The following is a 10,847-nucleotide window of genomic DNA, read 5'->3' as shown; positions in this document are numbered from 1 at the left end:
TACCCATAACAATGAATGGAATCATTAGGGTAAATCCATGTCAAATGTGATAATGAGCATTGCTGCACTGCATCTGTGCATCGTAGGGCTAATATATCTTATATATTAGTAATATATAATAATATAAAGGCCAGTAACTTCCTGGAGTCCTCACTTGCTGACTGGAAACAGCATGTCCCAGCCAAGTGTCTGGCTCATAACCCCCCCATCAGATGGTCAATTGTTATTTTTACACTTTGTTTTGAGATATAACATGTAAAGTGCTGTTTTATAATGACTGTCCCTGATTCAGATACAGTATATCTGGCAGATGTGCCAGTAGCATTGCCTAATATGAAAATATTTTAGTATCGTAAAGCCAATGTTACTTCAGAGTGTCATTTCACCACTTTAATTATCTATTTACAGCTTTACCAGGACATTTTTATTCAGGACATCACATGAGGCAATAAGTGCAACTCTTGTTGCTCTGCCATCTTTGCAGTAGTTTGGACATCATGTCAGTTGCCTCTCCCCAACAAAGAGTGTAAAAGTATCAGGTGTTTCAATGAGTTTAATTTATGCATTTCATAAACAAGTGGAGTTGAATGAATAGATTTTTTTCTCAAAACCGGCAGTGCATGTTTCTGCTTATATTACATGACCCTGCACACTATTGCTTACTTGTAGAGAGGACTTTTACTTCCTTCCTATATGCAGTATTGTAGAACCATATTTTTCGCAAGTGAAAATATGGCTTGGCTGACATGTGTCTGAGTTGACTGACTAAGTAGCTGCTTGTACAGGCTTGTTTGTCAGTTTGGAGTGCAGCACTTGACCTGCAGAGCTTTACACACAGTTTTTGGAGTGGTCTTATTTCACTGAGTCAGTCTGAATGTGGGAACACGGGGAAACTGTCAGGAAAGGTCCAGATCATAATTCTTGTGTATGTGTGTATTTGTGTGTGTGTCTTCACACATATTGTTGCATACATACATTGGTCAAAAGTCAGCTTTTGTCTGTGTGTATGTTATTGTGTGGGAATATGCATTCACACATGTGTGCAACGAAAGTGAGTTCCGCTGCAGAGCACTCTGGGAACTAGAAGGGTCTTTCTAACACAAACACACAGAGGCATGGTCCCCACTGACGCTCTAATGCGGGTGGAGAGGGGTTAAAACAACAGCCTAGTGAATGCCCGGTACGGACACGAGAAAATAACCTACAAAGCCCCATCGACTCCAACTCTCAGAGCCCAAAGCACACTGTTTACGACAGCATGAACAGCAGACACCGCGCTGTGGCTCAGGTTTCAGAGCCAGGTTTCAGAGACTATTTCTGACCATGCTTTGACTGGTACTATGTGCACACTTTAAATGGTTCATTGATTAATTTGTATAAGGTCACAGTAAAGTAAATGTGAATGAAACTGTAGGTCTGTCTGTGACTGAGAAATTACCTGAAATCAAGTCTTGTCATGTTTCAAACCAAAATACATGTAATAAAATAACCATTTCACAAATAAATGCTTTTATTGACTAACATTTTCAACAATTAGAAAAGAAAGTACAAAAATAAATAAATGCAGTCATAACGGTTATAGATTAAGGTGTTCTTTATAGGTAAATTTATAATAAGAGACATAAAAGAGAATAACACCATCTGACTTCTCATCTTAAAGTTCTTCAGTGTACAATGTACAGTCAATAGTTTTTTCCAAACATGTTTCATAATGTACAATGTTCATGATAATAAATTATGTTGTTTGACGCCAATCAAGCTGCATCGATCTGAGTTGGGACTTGAACTACGCTTAGAGGCTTTAAAAACATTCAGGAGCGGAGAAGAATCATTTAGTGCATTCCATTCACACACAATGCAAATTACACTTGCTGGAAGGCCTCAGGAGGAGGAAAGTTAAAACTGAACCAAATTCTATAATGTATTTGCCTCTGGGGGAGACACACATGAAGACTCAACAGAAGGAAGCAAAACAGGTTTCTTTGAGAAAAGGTTAGACCAATTTTTAATGTCAAATTAGTTAAATTAAAGCCTCTTTCAGTGTATTATGCAAATTAGATGTTTATAGTTGTTTCCTTAACCTCAAATGACTTGAATGGCTTGCTATAACAGTGTAAGAGTTAATTTCACAATATTTCACTGTAAAATTAGATTGTCTTGAAGATTAGGACCAGCTTTAATTGACAACACGTGATTTTACGCTCTTGTGATATAAACTGATATTGAATTAAATATGTGAAACAATATTTAACTGGACATTACGTAATGTTTTTATCCGGACCCACTTAGAAAATGTAAGCGGATAAAGCTCCAGTGTTTTGTAAAAGGACATTGTAAAAGGACATTGTGAAAGGACACAGGGATCAAGCCATTCATTTGCTTTACCTGTGTCTCGGTAAATTAGCCACTTGACAGGTGTAACTTTCATCACACATTCATTGCAATGACCTTGATCCCATGAGCATTGATGTAGGTGAGAAGGACTTTCACCCGCCTTTCAATTACATCGATCAGCTTGTCGATGCCCTGCCGGCCCCCCTGGCTCTCCCAGTATGTCTGGTCCAGGAACAGAGACTGGAGGAGTTTCTCCCTCAGTCTCCTACTCTTCAGCACTGACACAGCCCTCTCCGGAAGCCTAGAAAGACAGAAAGTCAGGAAGAAGAACAATCAAATTTTAGTTCCAGGTGCATGTCTCAAAGGCAGAGCTGCTCTTGGCTGGGAGCAGAAATAATCTGATTGGTTCCCACTAGGCAAAGCCCTATCCTGTTTTTATAGTATACCAACAGTAAAGTCAAACTTGCCAAAAATAGAAGCAGTTTGAATCAAATTAGTCTTTGCTGCAACTTTATCTTGGTTGTTTCCTTACACTATACCCACTGCAATATTAAGAAGGCAATTGTAACACAGACTTTCTGGAAAAAATACTGTCTGAAAAAGGTGCAATAGAATTAATAATTCAAATAGAATTAATTTAGGTCAAAATCATGTGATTGATGGAGTTTCTTTAGAAACTAAGCAAACAACATCAGGGACTAAGTGGGCGAAATATAATATAACAAAGAGTGGGAGAAAGAGAGTGGATTATAAGACTGGATTCGACCTCAAGTGGAGACAATTCAAAGGCAAAGAACCGATTCTGTAATTATGAAGTATGTGCGCATCATGCAGATCTTGTTCAACGTGTCAGCACTGATAAACATAAGAAACATAGCACCGTTCTCTTCAATGATGTTACAAACATTGGATTCACAGTTTCAAAGCAAAACGAGACAACACAGAGAAGTGAGCTGAAGGTAGCAGCCTACATAGCCTGTCACACATCTATTAGTTCTGTTATCCATCACGGCGTATTCATTGGATCAACTTGTGATAAAGAGATCAAAATGCACCTGACCAAATTCACAGAGTTAATTAACCATGGAACTAAAAGGCCAACAAGATATCTTCGTTTGCCAGACCCGTCGGGCCACATGCCGTCGCAAACTGTGTGATCACTTCAGAGAAGGAAGAGAAGAAAAGGAAGGAAAGCCAGAATAAGCAGCTCAGTGGCACATAAAGTGAAAAAAGTTAAGGTATAAAATTATGCATCTGCTTCAGCATTGTAGGGCCCATAGAGCAAGCGCACTGGAGACTTACACCGGCCAAGCGCACCTAAACCACTACCTTCTGGTCTAGCCCTCCACTAACTTGAATGGGAATAAAATAATTTAATCATGCCAAGTCATCCTACAGGGGTTGTGATGCTCAAAAAACGTTATCCACCGTTTTACAGCTGCTCCTTTCACAATTCCAGCTCATGGGAAACAGTCTTTTGGAGCATTATTGCTGCCATTACACGGTTTGGCCAGAATGTCAAATTGGCTTTAAAGCATGGGGATTTGGCTTAAACATGTAGAGAAATCCAAAGCTTGTCAGGCCCACAGTGCCTAGTTACAGTTACTAATCAATGATCGGACAGTTGCTGATCGGAGGAGGGGTTTAGCAAAAAGTCAATTATCATCAATTTGAGTGAAATAAAGTTATTTTCTTAAACACTATCATTACTTTTTTATGCAACCATTGTGGAAAGGCACTTCTTTATTTTTCACTACATGTAAGGGCCCACTGTGTGTAGTCTGTGTTAGCATCATTACTGCTAATAGCTTGTTATTTCTCACTGGAATTTCATCCAACTGGAACTACTAAGTACAGCTGACAGATAGAAGTGTAGTAGAAAAACACAGATTGACATTTACATTAGCCATCTGTAAATCAGAGAAACAGCGGCTGTCTGCTTCTTGGCAGCTGAAATTACACTTCATATATTCGGCATTGGTTGCCTCTTAGGATGCTTCACTGGGAGTGACATGAAGGGTTACTCATAATTCTAGCACAAGTACAAGCTGAAAGTTAGCACTTCTGGTATATTTTTGACATTTCAACAGCTTACAAGTGGGTAAAAGCTCCACTCATACAAATGAAGTATCAGCAGAAATGAAAAACGAGATCAGTATATCATGCGGAGCCGCGCGGCAGCTGGCTGCAGCAGTCAGGTTTGGAGTTGGGCGAGTGACACCTTATGTGTTTTCAACTAGAACAAGATAAATCTACCCGGATTGAAGCATGACAAGCCTATAAACTCAGTACAGCTATTGGATGTTTGTGAATGAACGAAACTAAAAGTGCAATTTTCTGCTTGACTCAGAGATATTGTTTTGTCGCTCACCTCACTTGAGTTTTGAGTGGATATTTTTTTTTTTTTTTAGTCCCTGCAGAGGAGTTGTGCCTCAGAGAAATGTTTGTATAGTTTAAAGGGACATTGTGTAGGAATTTCTCCCATCTAGCAGTGAAATTGTATTTTGCATTCAAACGAATAGTGCTCTCTAGTGCCTCGCGTTTTCAAATGCGTATTGCAACTACGGTAGCCATTATGTACCAAGAAGCCTACCTGTCGAGGAGAAAGCAGGCAACTTCTCCTTCATTAGCTCTTTCCACCTGGGAAAAGCTACCCCGATATTTACCCTCGTTTTTTGAATTCCCCGGTCACGTTGCCTTTTTAATTCCCTTTTTCCTTTTTTGGCGACAAGGATTCCTTCTCCTGTGGCTTGGCATAAGTATGATCCTCCATTATTAACTCAAGTGCAGTGCAAAGGTAATTTTACACCAATGAGGACACATTTATGAATAAAGACATTGATTTTAGCTAATAAAATACTTAAAACACTACACAATGTCCCTTTAAATCACAAACCACAAGAGAAAAAAGGTGGGACATGGTCATGTGGACTTTGAAGATGACTGGAGAAAAGCAGTGGAGAGACTGCTAAGTGGTTGCAGCTTTTTCAATAAACTTCGATAGTATATGTTGTACATGTCAGTTTGGAATGTGCCTGGAATAAGATGTCAAACATCAGTTTATTTAGCTTTGATAAAAGTCAAAGAACCCTCAGATCTACAGAGAATTCAGCAAAACATCAAACAAAAATCAGGTATTAATGCCGCCTTGTGGTCTTATCGCCTAAGGCCATCTGATAACAGATACATTTAGACTGATGTTGCCTTTATATGTGATTTGAATGGCAGAATAGAAGCTACGGTTCTGATGAGGATCACAAGGATCCGTGTTTGGGGAGGTGACATGAGTGCCCTTGCCAAACCACAGTTTTTGTTCTGTGTCCCCTGTGGTATCACTCACTGATTTATTGATCAAAAGGTAGATTGAATTAAAGCAGTGTCTCAGCAGTGTGGTTCAGAATGACAGATCCACACAGATCTTTGGGGGATAAACAGAAAGAACACATTATCATGCCCCTGAGATTCATATCCAAAACACACAATTTACTTTGTTGAACTAGCTCTAAATATTTACTAAAATTACATACATTTTTAACATCTAAATTGCAGTTTTAAAAGCGGAAAACAGCTTTAAAATGTTTCTAAATTGCTGCTTTGTACTGCAGACAATTGCATGCAAAACTTTAAATTCAAGGTTTCTGAAAAGGAATGGAAGAGAGTCAAATCTGCTTTTTCAGCTTTGTGCGCTGGAATTTTTCAACCATGTTGTTAAGGGAATAACTATGGTAAACAGCTACTGAAAATAAGAAAGACTGTCCATCAACAAAATACAACCAATCCTCCAGTGGACACTTTTACCTTTAAAAAAAAAAGATTAATAAATGGTCCTGCCCACTTATACATTTTGTTCCTAACTACAGACATTTTGGAAATGGTTGTTATTTTGCTCACACACACTCCAAGTTAAAATCAAATCTGTTTCTTCAAACTTTCATAAATGTTTATGGCAATACTTGTAACTGTTTAATTTAATATATGAATCAATAAAAACAATCAGTATTTATCACATAATGATGTTTTTGTGGCCCCGTCAATACTGTGATCCAAACTCACTCTTTGATTCCCTCCAGGAGCCTGAAGTCCAGGTTGTCCTCATTGCGGTCGAAGAACCCCTTGTTGTTGGTGAAGACTAGGTGTCTGGGGTCATGACCCCTGTGGATGATGTTTGTCAGTTGTATGTGGCTCTGGTCCCCACAATCGGCATGGTGACCGAGTCCCAAACACACATCCTCCTTCCTGGGCCTGAATCCACAGCAGCTCTGATCTAGACGGTTGTGAATCTGTAAAATAAATTGTTCATATTTCTTCAGAGAATACTTGTAGTTGATGTACTGAGAAAGCAATCACAGCTGTGACTGACACTGAGGAATTTTCAGATTGGTATTTCGGGAGTTATGTTTGATGACCCTGGCAAGCGCAGGAGATTGTATTGACCTCAACAAGCTCATTTTGCAATAGTGACTGTCTCCCTTTTACATTAACTCAAAGACTACAAAATAATTTGATGACAAGATAAAATAATTTAAAATGTTTGGCAAAGACAAAACTGAACACATCCAGCAGTCTTGGCATGCGGACTGCTTGTTTGTTTGGTTAGATATTGACATCAGTTACAAGACTGCTGAGAGACATAATTAATGACTGCACAGGGGACTTTCTTAAGCCTATCAGACGGCGCCTCTTTTTATAACACTCCTGCTTCCTCCACAAGGACCGGCCATAATCACAACTCCAGCTTCAAAGCATAGCTCACTCTCTAAAGGCAAACCATTTGATTGGCAGAGGTTTTAGGCAGTGCTACCAAAGACCAATGATGCAGAATCTGAGATGCCACTCATAGGTTTCAGATGGGACTTTTGAAGCCAGGATTAGGTCCCACTCATAGGCCACCTTTTTCAGAAACTTGGGAGTTGGGGCGACTTGGGTCAATGATCATCCACCAACGCATGAAGTGTGATGAGGTGAAATACCTCCAGGACACCTGTCAATCAAGACAACAAGCCACAAACCATACCTTCCTGTAAGCCCTACTACCTTCAAACAAAGACTTTTAACACCTCCAAACCAACTGCCAACTGCTCATCAGATGAAACAGAAACTAAGGGCATTTACACACTTCCCTGTGCTCAAGGACACTTGGACATGTAGCAGGGGGAGCCGGGGATCAAACCACCAACCGTCTGATTAGTGGACAACCCACTCTGCATCCTGAGCCACAGCCACCATTTACCCATATATATGTATCAATATCACTTGGGATATGTTGGAGGTATTACCACTGACTTTAATGTGATCAGTTTCTTTGGAGCGAGGATAGTGGTATTAGAGGAGCCTAAGGAGTTCCACTTTGGCTTTAGTGTTCAGCCATGGTTGTTGTCACTGTGGCAATAAAGAAAGTATATGGTATGAATAGTTGTGATTTATCTGTTATTCAGCATCAAGAAAATCAATGTAATACCTTCAGTTTACTTTGACAAGATGGTTTATGTGCCCTGCAGCCTCACAATATGAATGTCTCATTGCTAACCCTATCATTTATTTGTAAGGAACCTGAGATAAAGAGCAAATTAAGGAGATGAATAATCAAAACTGTTGCAATATGACCTCAGTGGCTGATTTAGTAGTTTGAAAGGTATCCAAACTATTTTGAAATACATATTTTCCAATTATTTTCTCTACTAGTTTGCTCCTTCATGATCAAGAGATGAATTTAAATCATTCTCAGGAGATGTGTCCTCGATCTGATCAGAGATCCAGCCTTCCCACACAGGAAACAAGACATCTATTCAGCCAAAGGACAATACCTCAGAGGATATTTAACCTATTTTTCAGAAATAACAGCTGTTGGAACATATTGCTGATGTCAGGAAAAAAAGATTTTTGCAGAAGTCATTTATGAAGCATTTTTAGATTTCAATAAAGCAAGCTAAAAACTGCACAAACACAAACCAAAGCACGGAAGTTGCAGACTTGTTTTTTTTTTCACATTTAGAGTAATGTGGAATTTCTCAAATCTGTCACTATCACAAGTTTTCATTTTTCAAATTGTTATTATTACCTGTAACAAGAAGTCAAACAGAGCCAGTTTACTCCACTCATAGTGAAGAACTGTGGAGCAGCTTGAGTCTGGCTTTGGGCTGGTGTTTTTATGCCAGCACCTCTGTTTCAGGGATCTCTGGTACTGCCCCCATGTTAACCTCACGGCAGACCAGCCTGCAGCGAGGCCTTCTGGGTAAAGAGATGCATCCCATGAAACCACCGGACAGGGCTGGCCATCTGAAGAGGGAGGATATAAGGATATATAGTCAGCAATTGTTGAGTCTCAGTGACTGTTTAAACCCTTTTTTTATGGAGGACAAGCTTATTGAGAAATACATATGCTTGGTGGTAGTGTTCTTATTGGCATTTATTCAATCTACATTGGTTACCAGAGCAGATCAAGACAAGAGAAAGATAGTCCAGGAATTGCAAATGGTGACCAGCATGTTTCTTACTGTAACACATTGTCTCTAACTCACTGTCCTCAGAAATGGTAGGGACTGTAAATGGAATGATGTTTTCATTTTGCTTAAGTGATGTATCAAACAACAACAACATTTACTGTGGTAGGGGCTATAGCACCAAAGAGTAGAGCTCATTGGGGATTTTACAACCCAAGGCCCAAGACTGTAATGTGCAATTTATGGTCTCAGTACATATAATATTTCATTTTGACATTTTATGTTTGATGAAGCACTTGTAAATCCGATAGAAACATGATGTTGTGCTATCTAAGAGGGTTTTTTTTCCCTTGCAGATGTCACTCTAGAAGGAATAATGGTGATGTGGGGAAGAGAGGAAAGTGGACAGTGGCTCTCTGTCCCCTGCTGTGTGTTTGACCCTTAACTGCCAGTTACACCTCTTGGGAGCTCTCATTACAGTGCTTTGACATTTTTCTTAAATGTGTTACATTGATTTCCCTGTGAATCATAGTACATTCTATTTTACTATTATATGGCATTTAACTCGTCCATAGCATACAGTGACTTTAAAATGTTAACACTGATTAGTCTTTAGGTTACATATAATTACCATGAGTTATTTATTGTACTGGAGCACTTACATTATACAGTCTAATGGCTCTAAAACCACCTACATTTATGATGAAGTTGCATAGTAAGAGCCAAATAATCAGGGTAATATTCATAGTCATTCATAGTTTCAGTCTATGTCTCCATAGAACTGATTACAGTGCTGTGATGGTGATGATGCATTGCACTCTGAGTGAGGAAACCAAGTAATCAAGTTAGAAAATGTCATTTATTTTCTGCAGACAACCATCACCACCTTCCTCCTGCTCTCTCTCTCTCTCTCTCTCTCTCTCTCTCTCGTGCCTTCATGCTACAGTGATTGTCATCATCATTCACTGCTTGCCATTAAACAGTACAGTTGTGAATGAACTTGGTTTCAACAGCTGTCGAGTTTTACCAAACAGAAAATAAGGAGCTATGTCCTCGTGTCTGATGACATACCGTGTAAAAAGCTGAACTTTCTGCTTACAGCTGGTAATGTCCTATTGAGCCCCAGCACCCGGTCCAGATGAAAAGCGAAGACCTCAGTGGTGTCCACAGGACTGCTGATTATACCACACTGCCCTCCACATACATTGCTCAGTTTTTCCGGCTTTTGGTTGGTCACTGAACCACTTGTTTCGCCCTCAAATATCAGAAGTGATGGAGAGTCTCCACCAGAAACTTCTTTGATGCGCAAAACTTTGGCATCCGCAAGAAAGCGCATGGCTTTCACGTCCTGTGGGCTGAACCATGGCGGTGCCTTCTGGCTGTAAATTCTGATAGAACTAATCTGAGAGTCTGTTTGTGCATCTATGTGAGATTTAGGGATTATATCCAAAGATTTATAATCGACATCCCTGCTCTCTCCCCAGGAAGTCTTGTGTGCAATGTTGCGCTTAATTTGGCCCGCGTCCCGCTCCAAAGTGCCAAGTTTGTTCTGCGTAAAAGATAAATTAGTCGACTTAGTCCTTCTCACTTTTCTCCTCAGTTTTGGTCTGATTGTACCCCGAATATTTGCTGGTTTCAGGCGCTTAGACTTTAGCGTTATGTACACCACGTTGGACCGTGTCGGGACCACAAAACTCGCACCGGTCTGCAAATCCACAGAGTCTGGCAGCGCATCACTAATATCCAAATTATACAATCCACGGGTGTGTCGGTACTTGTCTTTATCAGTCCTTCTGTCCCGGTTCTGCTGCGAGTATCCAACTTGTGAAACTACAAAACACAAATAGACAACACACACGCTCGCAATTATCAAAGTCCTTTTTGAAAGAGGGCACCTCCGAAAGCTGCTGGTCAGTTTCAGAAAAGGGAAGCACAGCCAGTGAAAGCGAGACTTCCCCATTAGAACTTATGCTATTATCATGGTTGAGTGTCTGTTTTGCGCTAAACTCAAACCAGGAGGAGCGCTCAACTTCCGAAACTCATTTTGTAAGGGAGGATTTGTGGCCACATTGT

General features: G+C 39.9%; 1 protein-coding gene across 1 annotated transcript; it reads right to left on the bottom strand.

The window, feature by feature from the left end:
• Nucleotides 1-1,492: 1,492 nt before the first annotated feature.
• Nucleotides 1,493-10,847, bottom strand: gask1b (golgi associated kinase 1B). Its single transcript, XM_051420672.1, has 4 exons — nucleotides 9,846-10,847; nucleotides 8,393-8,610; nucleotides 6,388-6,614; nucleotides 1,493-2,635 (listed from the first exon to the last, which is right to left on the bottom strand). The coding sequence occupies exons 1-4, from the start codon at nucleotides 10,732-10,734 to the stop codon at nucleotides 2,428-2,430; spliced, it is 1,542 nt and encodes a 513-aa protein (XP_051276632.1). The 5' UTR covers nucleotides 10,735-10,847; the 3' UTR covers nucleotides 1,493-2,427.

The sequence above is a fragment of the Dicentrarchus labrax genome, unplaced genomic scaffold (assembly GCF_905237075.1).
Source record: "Dicentrarchus labrax unplaced genomic scaffold, dlabrax2021, whole genome shotgun sequence".
NCBI classification, from domain to species: Eukaryota; Metazoa; Chordata; class Actinopteri; family Moronidae; genus Dicentrarchus; species Dicentrarchus labrax.
Note: the sequence above shows the minus strand (reverse complement) of the source record. Positions and strands in the feature narration are given on the sequence as shown.

What these genes read in the sequence shown, in the direction of transcription:
- gask1b (XM_051420672.1), bottom strand. Translation starts at nt 10,734, where the DNA reads ATGGGGAAGTCTCGCTTTCACTGGCTGTGCTTCCCTTTTCTGAAACTG. An exon ending in AAAGTTCAGCTTTTTACACG is followed by an intron (nt 8,611 to 9,845) that starts GTATGTCATCAG and finishes CTCCCTCTTCAG; the next exon opens with ATGGCCAGCCCTGTCCGGTG. An exon ending in TGTTTGACTTCTTGTTACAG is followed by an intron (nt 6,615 to 8,392) that starts GTAATAATAACA and finishes TTTATTTTACAG; the next exon opens with ATTCACAACCGTCTAGATCA.